Source organism: Rana temporaria, chromosome 6 (assembly GCF_905171775.1).
Source record: "Rana temporaria chromosome 6, aRanTem1.1, whole genome shotgun sequence".
In the NCBI taxonomy this organism is placed as follows: domain Eukaryota; kingdom Metazoa; phylum Chordata; class Amphibia; order Anura; family Ranidae; genus Rana; species Rana temporaria.
In genome coordinates, this window is record NC_053494.1 from 204640024 (window position 1) to 204656909 (window position 16886).

Genomic DNA, 16886 nt, shown 5'->3' on the forward strand with positions numbered 1-16886 from the left:
AGACAGGGCGGTCCCTGCACTGTGTGCGGGGACCGCCCTATCCGCCGACAGCTCAGCGGGGATTCCCGCTGAGCTTTGGCGGACACACGGAGCGGACCCAGAAACGGTCCGCTCCGTGTGAAAGAGCCCTAAGGCATGGGTCTTCAAACTATGGCCCTCCAGTTGTTCAGGAACTACAATTCCCATCATGCCTAGTCATGTCTGTGAATGTCAGAGTTTTACAAGGCCTCATGGGATGTGTAGTTCCGCAACAGCAGGAGGGCCGTAGTTTGAGGATCCCTGCTCTAAGGAGTATTACCCCAAAATGGATGGGAAATTCAGCATTTTAAAAAAGGCGTAAAATACTTTAATTTGTGATACAAAATAGATAATGTTGTGGAAGGGACGACACCTGGCTCCTCCCAGACGAGTTGCGTCACTGAAGTCACATGGTCAGTGACGTAACGCGTCAGGGAGGAGTCAGGTGTCAAAACTTCCTTATTGGACATTACTATTATACATTTTTGCACTAATTACCATGTCTTGGCACTTGTTACACTTTTTTGCGCTTACTGCACTTTATTTTAGAAATCATACTTTTTGCACATATTGTACCGTTTTATGCACATACTGAACTGCTTATTTGCACGTCTCTTGCAGATTTCATTCCTTATATTATGCACTTTTAATTGATGCATTATTGATTATTAATTATCTATCAATTATTAGTTTTGAGTAAGAGCCACATTTTTATCCATTTTGTATTACTTTAGTGTGTGAACACCTTTTTATGTTGGCACCTACTTATTAGTACCCCTTTTTTATGTTGATTTGCGCATTGGTACCTTTATGCCTCGTACACATGATCGGTCCATCCGATGAGAACGGACCGATGTACCGTTCTCAATCTGTTAACCGATGAAGCTGACTGATGGTCCATCGTGCGTACACACCATCAGTTAAAAAAACGATCGGGTCAGAACGCGGTGACGTAAAACACAACGACGTGCTGAAAAAAAATGAAGTTCAATGCTTCCAAGCATGCGTCGACTTGATTCGGAGCACGCGTGGATTTTTAACCGATGGTTGTGCCTACCAACGATCGTTTTTTTCCCCCATCTGTTAGGAATCCATCGGTTAAATTTAAAGCAAGTTGGCTTTTTTTAACTGATGGTTAAATAACCTATGGGGCCCACACACGATCGGTTTTGACCGATGAAAACGGTCCATCAGACCGCTGTCCTCTGTTTAACCTATCGTGTGCACGAGGCCTTACACTTTACTTTGTGGCTATCCATTACCTAGTTCCATAGAAGGAAATCCTCCTAAATATGGGTTATTCATTTACAGATCTTCAAACAAATAAAATTAATTAATAAAAACGAATGAATGCTCACCGGATAGCGACTTTAAACTCCTGCTGTGCTGTGACCAGGAATCGGCTGAGAGCTTCATTTGGCTGGTAAAACCCGATCAGGAGGATTTCCTTCAGATTGGGAACCTGCAGAGAGGAGGGATAACAGGTCTGAGCAAATGCTGCGCTACAGTTGTAGGAGGGAACTGGTCACATAACCTACCAGCTCAGGTCCTTTGTTTTTCTATGAATCCCTACAGCAATCCGACAACACTTCTTCCTGCAGTGGCCTAATGGTTAGCACTTCTGCCTTGGTTCAAACCCTGGATAGGACACTGTCTGCATGTTCTCCCTGCGGTTGCATGGACTTTCCTCGACTACTCCGGTTGCTTCCCCCACTCCGAAGACATGCCGGTAGGTTATTTGGCTCCAATTTATAAAACTGGCCCTAGTATATTTGATAGGGACCTTAGATTGCAAGCAGCTTTAGAATAGGGAGCAATTTATTGGAACGCCTGTCATTTCAATGGTTCCATGTTAAAAAGGTTGAGAAAGGCCGGTATAGACCTAGGACATACATACATACATACATACATACATACATACATACATACATACACACACACACACATATACATATACATACATACACATATTATATATATATTCCAACAAAATATACACTATGGCCCGGATTCACAGAGCACTTGCGCCGACGTAAGTACAAATATGCACCGTCGTATCTATGCGCCGAACCCACAAACTAAGATACGCCTAAAAATAGGCTTCATCCGACCAACGTAACTTGCCTACGCCGGCGTATCGTGGGCGCATATTTACGCTGGACGTATTTGGCGCTCCCATGGATTTTCTATGCAAATGAGGGAGATACGCCGATTCACGAACGTACTTGCGCCCAGCGCATAATATACGCGGTTTGCGTAAGTCGTACGTCCGGCGTAAAGTAATTCCCGATATATGAGTCATAACCGATGCAAAAGGTATGGACTAGGGAAATCAAGCCGTCGTATTTTACGTCGTTTACGTTGTACGTGAATATGACTAGGCGTAGGTTACGTTCACGTCGTAGACAGTGATCTGTCGTATCTTAGGCATTCGTTCCGACGTGATTCTGAGCATGCGCACTGGGATGCGTCCACGGGACGGCGCATGCGCCGTTCGTTATTCCTATCTATCTGGCGCTCGGCCCATCATTTGCATGGGGTCACGCCTCATTAGCATGGCTCACGCCCACTTCCACTTATGACGACTTGCGCCTAAGAAACCCAGCGCAGATTTGGCAGCACTGGCTTTGTGAATCCAGTGCTTGTCTCTCTGCGCTGCGTCGGCGTAGCGTAAATAAGATACGCTACGGCGGCATAAATATGCGCCGATGTATGTGAATCCGGGCCTATATTACCAAAAGTATTGTGACAGCTGCCTATACGCGCACATGAACTTTAATGGCATCCCAGTCTTAGTCTGTAGGGTTCAATATTAAGTTGGCTCCGCCCTTTGCAGCTATAACAGCTTTACCGCTTCTGGGAAGGACGTCCACAAGGTTTAGGAGTGTGTCTATGGGAAGGTTTGACCATTCTTCCAGAAGCGCATTTGTAAGGGCCGGCACTGATGTTGGACAAGAAGGCCTGGCTCACAGTCTGTGCTCCAATTCATCCCAAAGGTGTTCTATCAGGTTGAGGTCAGGACTCTGTGCAGGCTAGTAAAGTTCCTCCACCCCAAACTCACTTATCCATGTCTTTGTGGACCTTGCTGGGCCATCCCCAAACTGTTACCACAAAGTTGGAAGCATGAAAATTGTCCAAAATGTCTGGACATGCTGACGCCTTAAGACATAAGATCTGTGGCCCTCCAGTTGTTGCACAACTACAAATCCCATCATTCCTCTGCCTTTTGGAGTCACACTTGTTTAACTGACAGCCTTGCAATGCCTTACGGGACTAGTAGTTCCGCAACAGCTGGAGGGCCACAGGTTTAGCACCCATGCCTTTAGGGCCCTTTCACACGGGGCTGTCCGTGTGCAGGCTTCGCTTTAGCTTAGTGGGGAACGCTCCGTTGATCCCCGCTGAGCAGGCAGATGACAGGTCTGTCTCTGCACACTGTGCAGGGACCGAGCTGTCAGAGCGCTGCTCTCCCCTATGGGAGATCGGATGACGATGGACCGTAGAGTCTGTTGTCACCCAATACGATAGATGGAAAGAAAAGTAGGGATTCCCTCTGTCACACTTTGGTGGATCGGATGTCAGCGGGCATGTCACCGCTGACATCCGTGGCTCCATAGAGGAGCACGGAGCACCCGTTCAGGTCCGCCTAAAAAACTGGCAGGCGGACCTGAACGGTTCGTCCCTGGGAAAGGGCCCTAAGAGTTCTCTTCAATGGAACCAAGGGGCCAAGCCCAACCCCTGAGAAATAACCCCACACCATAATCCCCCCTCCACCAAATGATTTGGACCAGTGCACAGAGCAAGGTCCATAAAGACATGGATGAGCGAGTTTGGTGTGGAGGAACATGACTGACCTGCACAGAGTCCTGAACTCAATGCGATAGAACACCTTTGGGATGAATTAGGAGCGGAGACTGCAAGCCAGGTCTTCTCGTCCAACATCAGTGCCTGACCTCACAAATGCGCTTCTGGAAGAATGGTCAAACATTCCCATAGATACATTCCTAAACCTTGTGGACGGCCTTCCCAGAAGAGTTGAAGCTGTTATAGCAGCAAACTCAATACTGAACCCTACAGACCAAGACTGGGATGCCATTAACCACTTAAGGGACCGCCGCACAACGATATACGTCTACAAAATGGCACAGCTGGGCACAAGGGCGTACATGTACATTCTCTTTTAGAGCCCAGCCGTGGGTCGCGCTCGTGACCCCGGTCCTCTTCTTATTGACCGTCCTGCCGGAACAGCGGACCCGATCGCCGCCGGTGTCCCGCGATCGAGTCACAGAGAGGAAGAACGGGGAGAGGTACGTGTAAACAAACCTTCCCCGTTCTTCCTAGTGTGGCTGTCACTAATCGCCTGTTTTAGGGAACGACGATCAGTGATGTCACACGCCCAGCCACGCCCCCCCCCCCCCCCCACAGAAATAACACTCCCTTAGGACACACTTAACCCCTACAGCGCCCCCTCCTGGTTAACCCCTTCACTGCCAGTGTCATTTTTACAGTAACCAGTACATTTTTATAGCACTGTTCGCTGCAATATTACAATGATCTCAAAATAGTGTTCGCCATAATGTCGCAGTCATGGAAAATATCGCTGATCTCCGCCATTACTAGTAAAAAAATTAAATTATAATATATATATATATATATATATATATATATATATATATATATATATAGAAAATGCCATAAAACGATCCCCTATTTTGTAAACACACTAACTAACTAAATTGTGTGTATATATATATATATATATATATATATATATATATACACACATACACACACACATTTTCATTATATATATATATATATATATATATATATATATATATATATATATATATATATATATATATATATATATATATATATATATATATATTGAAAATGCCATAAAACGATCCCCTATTTTGTAAACACTCTAACTTTTGTGCAAACCAATCAATAAAACGCTTATTGCGATTTTTACCAAAAATATGTAGAAGAATACATATCGGCCTAAACTGAGGAAAAAAAAAAAAAAAAAAATTATATATTTTTGGGGGATATTTAATTTAGCAAAAAGTAAAAAATATTGCATTTTTTTCAAAATTGTCGCTCTATTTTTGTTTTATAGCGCAAAAAATAAAAACCGCAGAGGTGATCAAATGCCACCAAAAGAAAGCTCTATTTGTGGGGGAGAAAAAAAGGACGTCAATTATGTTTGGGAGCCACGTCGCACGACCGCGCAATTGTCAGTTAAAGCGATGCAGTGCTGAATCGCAAAAAGGGGCAAGGTCCTTTACCTGCATAATGGTCCGGGACTTAAAGGAAATTTTTTTTTTCATAATAAGCATCCTTTACCTGCAGACATTCCTCTTTTCACTTCCTCATTGTTCGTTTTTGCTCAGAAGTTGCTCTATTTCTTCTCTGTTCTGTTCACTTCCTGCTTGTCTGATTGTTACTGACCACCGTGAAGGGAGGCTTTACTGCGGTGGTCAGTAACGTGCTCGCCCCCTCCTGGGAATTACATCTGTGCGGCAGGACGCTCTCTACGTGTTAGAGACTTCAAGGAGGTGTGAATTACTGGGCGTGCCGCAATTCATACTGGGAAATGTAGTTCTTACATGAACGAGTGCCGCAAACCAGGAAGTGAATGAGAGAACAGAAACTAGAACGCCGGAGGTAATATAAATGAAGGAATTTAATAGGTATTTACTCGTTTTTTAACAGAATCATTACACTATTCTGTCTGTCTACCTTGCAGACATTAATTTTAGGCTAAACATTTTTTTCCTTTACAACTCCTTTAAGTGGTTAAAGTTCATACGCGTGTAAAGGCAGGCGTACCAATACTTTTGGTAATATAGGGCTGGATTCAGGTACGACTTGCGCCCTCTTACGGAGGCGCAGCGTACCGTTTTTACGCTGCGCCTCTGTAAATTACGTGCGCTACGCTTCATTCACGAAGCAGTAGCTCCGTAATTTGCGTGTGCGCGCCCTAAAACTGCCCGGCGTAAGGGCGCGTAATTTAAATGATCCCGTAGGGGGCGTGGATCATTTCAATTAGGCGCGTTCCCGCGCCGAACGTAGTGCGCATGCTCCGTCGGGAAACTTTCCCGACGTGCATTGCGGCAAATGACGTCGCAAGGACGTCATTTGCTTTAACGTGAACGTAAATGGCGCCCAGCGCCATTCACGATTCACTTACGCAAACGACGTAATTTTCAAACATCGCGACGCGGGAACGACGGGTATACTTAGCATTGGCTGCCACTGCTAATAGCAGGAGCAGCCTTACGTGGAACCCGACGAACGCAAACGACGTAAAATGCGTACGCAGGGCGCGCGTAGGGTTGTGAATTGGCGTGAGTATACAATTTGCATACTCTACGCTGACCACTACGGGAACGCCACCTAGCGGCCATCGTAAGAATGCACCCTAAGATACGACGGCATAAGAGCCTTATGCCACGCATATCTTAGGCTGCAGTCAGCGTAACGAGCTTTCTGAATACAGAAAAGTCGTTACGCCGGCGCAACTAAGCAATTGCGCTGCGTAACTATGGATACGCAGACGCAATTGCTTACTGAATCCACCCCCATAGTCTACAGATAGCGATGATAGAGGTGATAGGCGATAGTGATATCTATACACACACAGAATGCAACGTATAAATCTGTAATATAGTTAAAAAAGAGAACAGACCGAATACCCACAATGCAATGGTCCCACATCAGGGAGGCAGGAAAGGGACCACCTATACCTAAACAAATTCTGATTCAGATTTTTTTTGGGGGCTTACACATAATAAATGGAAAATATGACAAAAAACGCCGGGGATGGGGTGAAATTATGCTTTCCTGGAGCCAACATGGCGGCATACTACCACACTGCTGCCAAGAATTGGCTCCAGGAAAGGAGAAATATGGTAAATTGATACAATTTTCCGTTTTATTCTGGGTTCAATGGAGATTAGTTGTCTGTTACTGGAAGGTCACCTTGCTGCAGGCCTCGATGTGATGCTGTAACATTGGAACTCCAGCCACAGGAAACAAAGGTTTAGGGACCTCGAACGACAAAGGTCGAAACCTGGTACCTAAAAAAGACAAAAAGACATCACATTGGGAGACCAAAAACCAAAACGAGAGCTTCTGTACGCAAGCATTGAGAGTCTGGGTGTACCTTGGAAAACCAATTACAGGAATAGGTACCAGGGAAGCACACACGTCACTCGCTGCACATGTGTATGAGGACATCTTGTTCAAAGAAATCTGGAAGCCCCGAGACTGCTGCTGAGGGCCTGCCATCTTGTTTGTGATGTCAGCAACCCCAACAGACTAACAGCTGTTACTAAAGTGACACGCGATAATATATAATAGCCTTTGTCAATATTTGTACCCCAGAGGAACCCTTAAAATTATTTTCAGGTCTCAGGGAATCTCTTCTAAGATTAGTTTATCAGGGATCATTGGGAATTAGCCACTTGCAGTGATAGTCAGAGGGAAGAATGTCCCTTACATTGGTGGTCAGTGGGAAGAATGTCCCTTACATTGGTGGTCAGTGGGAAGAATGCCCCTTACATTGGTGATCAGTGGGAAGAATGTCCCTTACATTGGTGATCAGTGAGAAGAATGTCCCTTACATTGGTGATCAGTGAGAAGAATGCTCCTTACATTGGTGGTCAGTGAGAAGAATGTCCCTTACATTGGTGGTCAGTGAGAAGAATGTCCCTTACATTGGTGATCAGTGAGAAGAATGTCCCTTACATTGGTGATCAGTGGGAAGAATGTCCCTTACATTGGTGATCAGTGGGAAGAATGTCCCTTACATTGGTGATCAGTGGGAAGAATGTTCCTTACATTGGTGATCAGTGAGAAGAATGTCCCTTACATTGGTGATCAGTGAGAAGAATGCTCCTTACATTGGTGATCAGTGAGAAGAATGCTCCTTACATTGGTGATCAGTGAGAAGAATGTTCCTTACATTGGTGATCAGTGGGAAGAATGTTCCTTACATTGGTGATCAGTGGGAAGAATGTTCCTTACATTGGTGATCAGTGGGAAGAATGTTCCTTACATTGGTGATCAGTGGGAATTAGCCACTTACAGTGATAGTCAGAGGGAAGAATGTCCCTTACATTGGTGATCAGTGGGAAGAATGTCCCTTACATTGGTGATCAGTGAGAAGAATGCTCCTTACATTGGTGATCAGAGGGAAGAATGCTCCTTACATTGGTGATCAGTGGGAAGAATGTCCCTTACATTGGTGATCAGTGAGAAGAATGTTCCTTACATTGGTGGTCAGTGAGAAGAATGCCCCTTACATTGGTGATCAGTGGGAAGAATGTCCCTTACATTGGTGATCAGTGAGAAGAATGCCCCTTACATTACAAGAATATGGCTACTCTGTAGTATTCCTCTTCACTACCAACCACAGCTACAATAAAAGGTTATTTAGAGGGGGGGGGGGGGGGTGGACAAAGTAGCTGGGCCAGCACTTAGACACTTCTACAAGAGGAGAGGGCTAATGTATGCTTGGAGGCAGGGGGCTGCGTTAGGGAACTGACACTGCTAAAGTAGTCACAATTTCCAGCAGGTTCAAAGGCACATTGCAAAATAGTTAAAAAAAAAAAAAAGTATGGAAAGAAAAAAAATACTAGGGGGCAGATCCACAAAAGAATTACGCCGGCGTACCTATTGATACGCCGGCGTAATTTTTAAATTTCCCGCGTCGTATCTTTGTTTTGTATCTTCAAAACAAGATCCGACGGCATCTCGGGTCAATCCGACAGGCGTACGTCTTAGTACGCCGTCGGATCTAAGATGCAATTTTTTCGGCGGCCGCTAGGTGGCTTTTCCGTCGAATTCCACGTCGAGTATGCAAATTAGCTAGTTACGGCGATCCACGAGCGTACGTCCGGCGCATTTTTTTACGTCGTTTGCGTTCGGCTTTTTCCGGCATATAGTTAAAGCTGCTGTTATGAGGCGTACTCAATGTTAAGTATGGCCGTCGTTCCCGCGTAGAAATTTGAAATGTTTGCGTAAGTCGTTCGCGAATAGGGATTTGCGTAGAATGACGTCACCGTCGGAAGCATTGGCTTGTTCCGGGTTAATTTCGAGCATGCGCACTGGGATACCCCCACAGACAGCGCATGCGCAGTTAAAAAAAAAAAACGTTGTTTACGTCGGGTCACCACGTATTTACATAAAACACGCCCCCATCACAGAGATTTGAATGCCGCGCCATTACGCCGCCAAAGATACACTACGCCGCCGTAACTTACGGCGCGGATTCTTTGTGGATTTGAAAAACAAAAAGTAAGTTACGGCGGCGTACTGTATCTTAGATACGCTACGCCCGACACAAAATTACGCCCATGTACGTGGATCTGCCCCTAGATGTATACATTTAAAAAACAAATCCTGCCAATTATAGACCACATGTGGAGGCTTCCTGCCTAGCAGGCAAAGTACAGGTTTGTTTTAAAGCTGCTTCATTAATAGCTTGACAACTACATTGCACTCTCTTAGCCAGGGGTCTCAAACTGGCAGCCCTCCAGCTGTTGCGAAACTACAAGTCCCATGAGACATTGCAAGGCTGACAGTTACAAGCATGACTCCCACAGGCAGAGGCATGATGGGACTTGTAGTTCTGCAACAGCTGGAGGGCCGCCAGTTTGAGACCCCGGCGCTATATGATGTCTCAGTTGTATAGAGTCTTGGGTCTAAGATTTACATGCCACCGATGTCATAAAAAGGGATCGGACTGAATGACATCACACAGGAAACGGTATTTCCGAGTTTTGCAGAAAAACTGGATTCTCAAGGACCACACCTGTGAATTTCGCTTCATTCATATATTCAGGTCGGTCAACCTAAAAACCATTCCTCTATTGTTTGAAAATGTCATTTACAGAAATAAGAAGCCTGAGTGATAGAACAAGAAGCCACCCGGCACTAATTAGATATACAAGTTGTGAAGACTCACCCTTCTGGGGACCTCCAATCAGGATCACTGCTTTCAACATTTCTGCAAATCTACAAAAAAAGACAAAAAATATCAGGAAATGAGACAAGTGACAAACTCAACAATACGACGTCAGGTGGAGTGATGAGCGTTCAGAAGCTCTGCCATGTTTACTGTTCCAAGCAAAGTACCGTATTTATCGCGGTATAGCGCGCTCCCGCGTATACCGCGCACCCCTAAGGTTGCCCCGAATCCTGTGGAAAAAAAGTTTTTTTTGTACTTACAGTTTAGGTGTCTTGCGCGGCGGCCTCGTCGGGTCCGGCGTCCGTCTGCAGGTTCGGGTGTCCTCTTCGTCGGGTCCGGCGTCCTCCCCGCTCCGAGTTTGAATACTGCGCCGACATATACAGAGCGCAGTACACTTGTGTATTGTCGGCAAAGCTCGGCTACTCTCGCGCTGACGTCCTGTACGTCGAGGACGTCAGCACGGGAGGAGCCGAGACTGCCTGACAATACACGAGTGTACTGCGCTCGGTATATGTCGGTGCAGTATTCAAAGTCGGCGCGGGAAATCGGGTAGCGGCGTATACCGCGCACCCACAATTTTGCCCTGATTTTCAGGGCAAAAAAGTGCGCGGTATACGCCGATAAATACGGTAATAATAATCAGAAGAGGAAGGTGCACAAAATACAAGCAAATCACAGAAAAATATAAAATAAAAAAAAGTCCTATCTCCCCTCCCAGAACTTCCAGGGATTGGGGGGGCTTCCCTTGGGGGGTGTGGAGATTCCAAAAGGGACATGGGGAAGGGTCTTCCTGTAGGTGAGGACCTACCAGGGATTGGAGGAGTGGAGGGATCACATTGTGGGCTAAGGTACTATCAGAGACCGGGGGGGGGGGGGGGGGTGAAGGGGCTTCCGAGAACCTAGCAAGGACTAGAGGAGAGACGGGCTCCTCTTGTTGGGAAATGTTGTGGATGAGGACCTACCAAGGAGGGGAGGGCTACCTTTGACATTCAGAACCTACCAGGAACTAGGGAGGGGGGGGGGGCTGCCCTTGGGGGCCAGAAGCTACCAGAGACTGGGGGATTGTGGAGGAAGGCTCCCAATGTTGGTGAGGACCTGCCAGGAACTGGGGAAGGAAGGGGGTCTGTCCTTGTGTCTAAGGACCTACTAGGGATTTAAGGGGGGTTGGGAGGGCTCCCCTTGTGAATGAGGACCTACCAAAGACTGTGGGGGGGGGGCTCCCCTTGTAGGAAAGGGCCTAAAAGAGACCGGGAAAGTAAGAAGAGGGGCGGGGCTCTCAGACTCTGGAGGAGAAGGAAGAAGAGGGGGGGGCTCTCAGACTCTGGAGAAGGAAGGAGAGGGGGGGCTCTCAGACTCTGGAGAAGGAAGAAGAGAGGGGGGGGGGCTCTCAGACTCTGGAGAAGGAAGAAGAGAGGGGGGGGGGCTCTCAGACTCTGGAGAAGGAAGAAGAGAGGGGGGGGGGGCTCTCAGACTCTGGAGAAGGAAGAAGAGAGGGGGGGGGGGCTCTCAGACTCTGGAGAAGGAAGAAGAGAGGGGGGGGGCTCTCAGACTCTGGAGAAGGAAGAAGAGAGGGGGGGGGGCTCTCAGACTCTGGAGAAGGAAGGAGAGAGGGGGGGCTCTCAGACTCTGGAGAAGGAAGGAGAGAGGGGGGGGCTCTCAGACTCTGGAGAAGGAAGAAGAGAGGGGGGGCTCTCAGACTCTGGAGAAGGAAGAAGAGAGGGGGGGGGGCTCTCAGACTCTGGAGAAGGAAGAAGAGAGGGGGGGGCTCTCAGACTCTGGAGAAGGAAGAAGAGAGGGGGGGGGGCTCTCAGACTCTGGAGAAGGAAGGAGAGAGGGGGGGCTCTCAGACTCTGGAGAAGGAAGGAGAGAGGGGGGGCTCTCAGACTCTGGAGAAGGAAGGAGAGAGGGGGGGGCTCTCAGACTCTGGAGAAGGAAGAAGAGAGGGGGGGCTCTCAGACTCTGGAGAAGGAAGAAGAGAGGGGGGGCTCTCAGACTCTGGGGAAGGAAGAAGGGGGGGGCTCTCAGACTCTGGGGAAGGAAGGAGAGAGGGGGGGGCTCTCAGACTCTGGAGAAGGAAGAAGAGAGGGGGGGCTCTCAGACTCTGGAGAAGGAAGAAGAGAGGGGGGGGCTCTCAGACTCTGGAGGAGAAGGAAGAAGAGGGGGGGGGCTCTCAGACTCTGGGGAAGGAAGGAGAGAGGGGGGGGCTCTCAGACTCTGGAGGAGAAGGAAGAAGAGGGGGGGCTCTCAGACTCTGGAGAAGGAAGAAGAGAGGGGGGACTCTCAGACTCTGGAGAAGGAAGAAGAGAGGGGGGGCTCTCAGACTCTGGAGAAGGAAGGAGAGGGGGGGCTCTCAGACTCTGGAGAAGGAAGGAGAGGGGGGGGGGCTCTCAGACTCTGGAGAAGGAAGGAGAGGGGGGGCTCTCAGACTCTGGAGAAGGAAGGAGAGGGGGGCTCTCAGACTCTGGAGAAGGAAGGAGAGGAGATGGGGGGGCTCCCCTGGTGTGTTTCTATAATGCAGAGCTCAGTGACACCCCCAGCCTGTCCTGTCATACTCCATACACTGTAGATGAACTACAAGTCCCAGCCTGTCCTGTGCGCTCAGTCCATGGAGGGACACACTGGGTGCTTGCAGACACACAGCTGGGCTGTCTCCCCAATACAATAAAATGACAGTAAGTAGCAACCTGCAGCTCTCACCTGATTCTTCTTCTCCTTCTTCACTTCCTCCTCTGTGGCTCCCTGTGGCACGTCAGCACCGCGAAGCATGCCGGAAGTTGTAGTTTGATATGACACTGCACAGGCTGGAAGGTTCCTGATTGGGCGGCCGGAGTCAGGTGGCCCTGTCTATACAGGGCGGGACCCCTGGTAACTAAGGTAACCGAGAACCGGTTTGTTTGGAAGCTTTGGCGTCTAGAATAGGATGGAGATCACGTGACGGGGCCCCTTCACCTTCTCAGTCACCTGATTCGCTTCCTTAGCCAGTGACAACCTCGCCGAGCTACCGGGGGGAGGAGTCAATGAGTACACGCCTCCGTCTCACTGCTTTCTGATTGGCCTGCATATGTGACCTGGACTATTCCACTTTGGGATATAGGGGTGTTTTGGATAGAATAAGGGAGGGCTCTAACGCCTGTCAGTTTGTTTGTTTTTTGCCATCCCTGCCCCTATTGAGGAAGTTTCCCTTCAGTTCCTGTCCCATAATCAAAACAGGAAGTGAGAGGAAGGGAAGGACTTCTTGGCTGTCACTAGAACCAGTGTTCCCATTGGATGATTTCCCCTCTATTCCTGTTATGGTGACAACGCAAAATTTGGATTATCTCTCTCTTTGGGTGATAACAGTAAACAGGATGAATAGAGAGGACGGAAATAAGGTGTGTTTCCTCGGGGATCGCGGCTGTGAGTGGGCGGCAGGACCGCCATCAGGGGGGTACAGGCAGTACACCTGTAAGGGGCCCGGAGGTCCCCAGGAGCCCGGATGGCAACCCCCCTTTTTTTAATTTATTTTTTATAATATATATTTTTATTTTATTTTTTATTAAAGGGACAATTTTTTTTTTTTTTTTTTTAGGAGTTCGGAGATCCCCAGGGGCCTGGATGACAACCCCCCATTTTTATAAAAAAAAAAATATATATTTTTTTTTATATATTTTTTTATTTCTTTTATTTTTTATATATATATATATTATTATTAAAGGGCCCCGGATGGCAACCCCCCTTTTTTTATAAAATGTTTTTTTTTTTTTTTTTATATTATTCTATTTCTTTTATATATATATATATTATTAAAGGGCTCAGAGGTCCCCAGGGCCCCATGTGGCAAACCCCCTTTTTTTTATTTATTTTTTATTAAAGGGCCCAGAGGTCCCCAGGGCCCTGGATGGCAACCCCCCCCCCTTTTTTTATAAATGTTTATTTTTATTTTTTTTTATATTTTTTTATTTTTTATTAAAGGGCCCAGAGGTTTCTTTTTTTTTTTTTTTTTTTTATTAAAGGGCCCAGAGGTCCCGGATGGCAACCCCCCTTTTTTTGTAATTTCTTAAAAAAAAAAAAAAAAAAAATTGTATATATATATATATATATATATATATATATATATATATATATATATATATATATATATATTTTATTAAAGGGTCCAGAGGTCCCCTCCCCAGGGCCCCAGATGACAACCCTCCTTTTTAAAAATAAATACATTTAAATATATATTTTTTATTTATATATTTTTTTCTTTTTATTAAAGGGCCCAGCCAGAGGTCCCCAGGGCCCCGGATGGCTACCCCCCTTTTTTTATATATATTTTTCTTTATTTCTTATTTTTTTTTGTAATTCGTGTCAGCCTCCCCGCTTCTCAATTTGAGGCGGCAGCACCCCTCCCCCGGTTCTCTACTCCAGGGGGCCCATGCCTGAAGCTGTGTAAGAGGGGCCCCATAATTCCTGATGGAGGCCCTGGTGGCCGGAGCCGCGATGACGTCACTCCCGTACATGCGTGCTGGAGTTTTTTTCTCTTTCGTTCATAGACGGACACAGCCTTCATTGACCTTAGGGTTATGCTTCTTCCTACCAGGAGATTTTAGGCAGAATTCTACAGCACTTAAGGTGTTAAAAACTTTCCTTCATGCCGCTCCTCCCAGGGGGCGTGGCTCCCCCAGGCATAACCCACACCCTGCTCCAGCAGCTTCAGTTTGTTTCTGCCTAACCGTCAGGAGAGTCAGGCTCTCTCTGGAGTCCTGGACTCTGGAGTTTTTTCTTGCAAATTTTTTTGCATTTTGCGAGTTTTTTCCTCGCTTTTTTATTTTATTTTTATTTTTGAATCCTGCGATTCTTCTATCAACAGCCGACTGGGTGACAGGCTGGGTCCTCGACTCTTGTAGTCCCCCCAGGTTCGGCCTTCGAGCGTGTGCCGGCCCTCAGCTCCGCTTTGGGACGTCCACGACAGGCCCCATTGCTCCAGGGGCGGCCGGGGAACTTCGGTTCTAGGGCACACATATGACCGGTTTCTATGGCCTTGTCACAGTGTGTCTGGCTGACAGCCATGCCGTTCGCGGACGTTGGTTCTGTCTGGGATACCTCCAGCCGGGTAGTCGCAGGACAGGTAAGTAGTGGCCCCTTACTCAGGTAAGTGGTCTGGCTGGAATTTTCCCTTGGGAGGTCGACTGAGGGTTTTCCCCTGCTTTCCTCTCTCCCTTATTCCTCTCCCTCCTTTCCCCTTTGGGTGACGGCTGTGCAGGGGGTTTTTCCCTGGGGCTCATATTTTTTTCACTCGGTATGGCTGGGGCTGTTCTGTGTCACTGCAGGGGACTGTGGTGGACATTTTGGGCATTTTTGTGTGTGCTGTGTGCTGTTTTGGTGTACTGTCATTTTTGGGTACACTGTCTTTTTAAAACTGCGCAACGGCGGCCATTTTGCCGGAGCCGCGCTTGTATTATTCGGCGGCCATTTTCTTGTGGCCGGCGCCGTTTTCAGCACTAGTTCGGCCTCTAGTGGCCGTTTCGGCGGGGAAAAAAGACCGCGAATCATCTGAGGGGACAGACGCAGCGCTGCAGCTTCTCCTCAGCACACACTTGCCTTCACAGACCGCGCTGTACCAGAGGGTGGTGAGTCTCAGGGGGCCCCATACTGTGCTCTAGCGGCCGGGAGGTGACCTGTGGGGGACTTTTTTCCTGCCCTTGGCAGTAGGGGTGAAATGGCAACGGCAATATGGAGCCTGAATCAGGCCCCTCATTCCTTACAATGCCGGAATTATCCCTTAGCGCCCCTTCCCCTGCCACATCTGTTGAGTCGGTGTCGGCTGTCCTGGAGTCTTTTTCTCACCAGGTTTGAAGCAGCCAGTGCTCGGTTGGGGGGTAAAAAGCGCCCCCCCCCCCCAGAGGCTGTTTCTGGGGATATCTCTGACGCAGAATCTGATAACGCTGTTGCTGCTTCTGGTTCTGTCGTGTCAGAGGATGCGGGCTTAACCCACATGGACAGTGAGGATGACTCTGCTGCGGAGTCTGCTGATAAGGAATTTGTTGGAGCTCTTATTACTGCGGTGCGTGAGACTCTTCATTTAGAGGATGTGGCGGGGACACCAGCGGTGTCAGTCCCTTTTGGATTCCGCAAACCACCGCGTACCGCTAAGGTATTCCCCTGTGTTCCTTATTTAGACAATATGTTGTATAAGGAATGGGATACACCGCAAAAGGTTTTTACGGTTCCTAAAAGCTTTGCTACCCGTTACCCCCTGGAGGAGGACTTTTTTAAAAAAGTGGGTCACTCCTCCGTCGGTGGACCCTCCTGTGTCCAGACTGAGTAAGGCTACTACGTTGCCTGTGGAGGGGGCTCCTGCTTTCAAGGACCCCGCTGATAGGAGAGTGGAGGCCGTGGCCCGCTCCCTGTTCTCGGTGGTGGGTTCGGTGGTAAGGCCGGCTCTGGCCGGAGCCCTGGTAGCTCAGACGCTGACTGAAAGGGCGAAGCTCCTGCTGCAGGACCTGGAGGTCCAGGGGGCTTCCGAGTCCTCTAGGGACCTGGCTGAACAGTTGATTCAGGGTCAGAAGTTTCTCTGCGAGGCGGATATGGATTAGATTCCTTTGCTTTCCAGGGCTTCTGTCTACGCAGTGGTTCTGCGCCGCCTTATATGGCTGAAGTGCTGGTCGGCTGACCAGTCCTCAAAAAAGGCCTTGGTAGATTTGCCCTTTAAGGGCGGACGGCTTTTGGGGGCATCCCTGGATGACATCATTAAGGATGCCACTGGAGGTAAGAGCACCTTGCTCCCTCAGTCGGGGAAGGGTAGGGAACCTCGCCGCAAGCAAGGTCCTACTTTTACTACCCCTAAGCGTTTTTTTTGGTGCGCCAGCGCGGCTGGAAAAGGTCCGCAAGGTGCAAAAGCCCTTGCTGCCGGGCGTAAGCGCCC

General features: G+C 48.0%; 1 protein-coding gene across 2 annotated transcripts in view; it reads right to left on the reverse strand.

Annotated features, from left to right (window-relative positions):
* Positions 1 to 12929, reverse strand: part of GMPPA (GDP-mannose pyrophosphorylase A) — a 39736-nt gene extending 26807 nt beyond the window's left edge. Inside the window, exons 1-4 of one of the 2 annotated variants that reach the window (XM_040358126.1) lie at positions 12695 to 12929; positions 9995 to 10044; positions 7006 to 7103; positions 1377 to 1480 (exon numbers count right to left, since the gene is read on the reverse strand). In XM_040358126.1, the coding sequence (XP_040214060.1) occupies positions 1377 to 1480; positions 7006 to 7103; positions 9995 to 10034 (242 nt within the window). In that variant the 5' untranslated portion in view covers positions 10035 to 10044; positions 12695 to 12929. The remainder of the gene's footprint in view (positions 1 to 1376; positions 1481 to 7005; positions 7104 to 9994; positions 10045 to 12694) is intronic. The other variant, XM_040358127.1, reaches the window with a different exon arrangement.
* Between the last annotated feature and the right edge of the window lie 3957 nt (positions 12930 to 16886).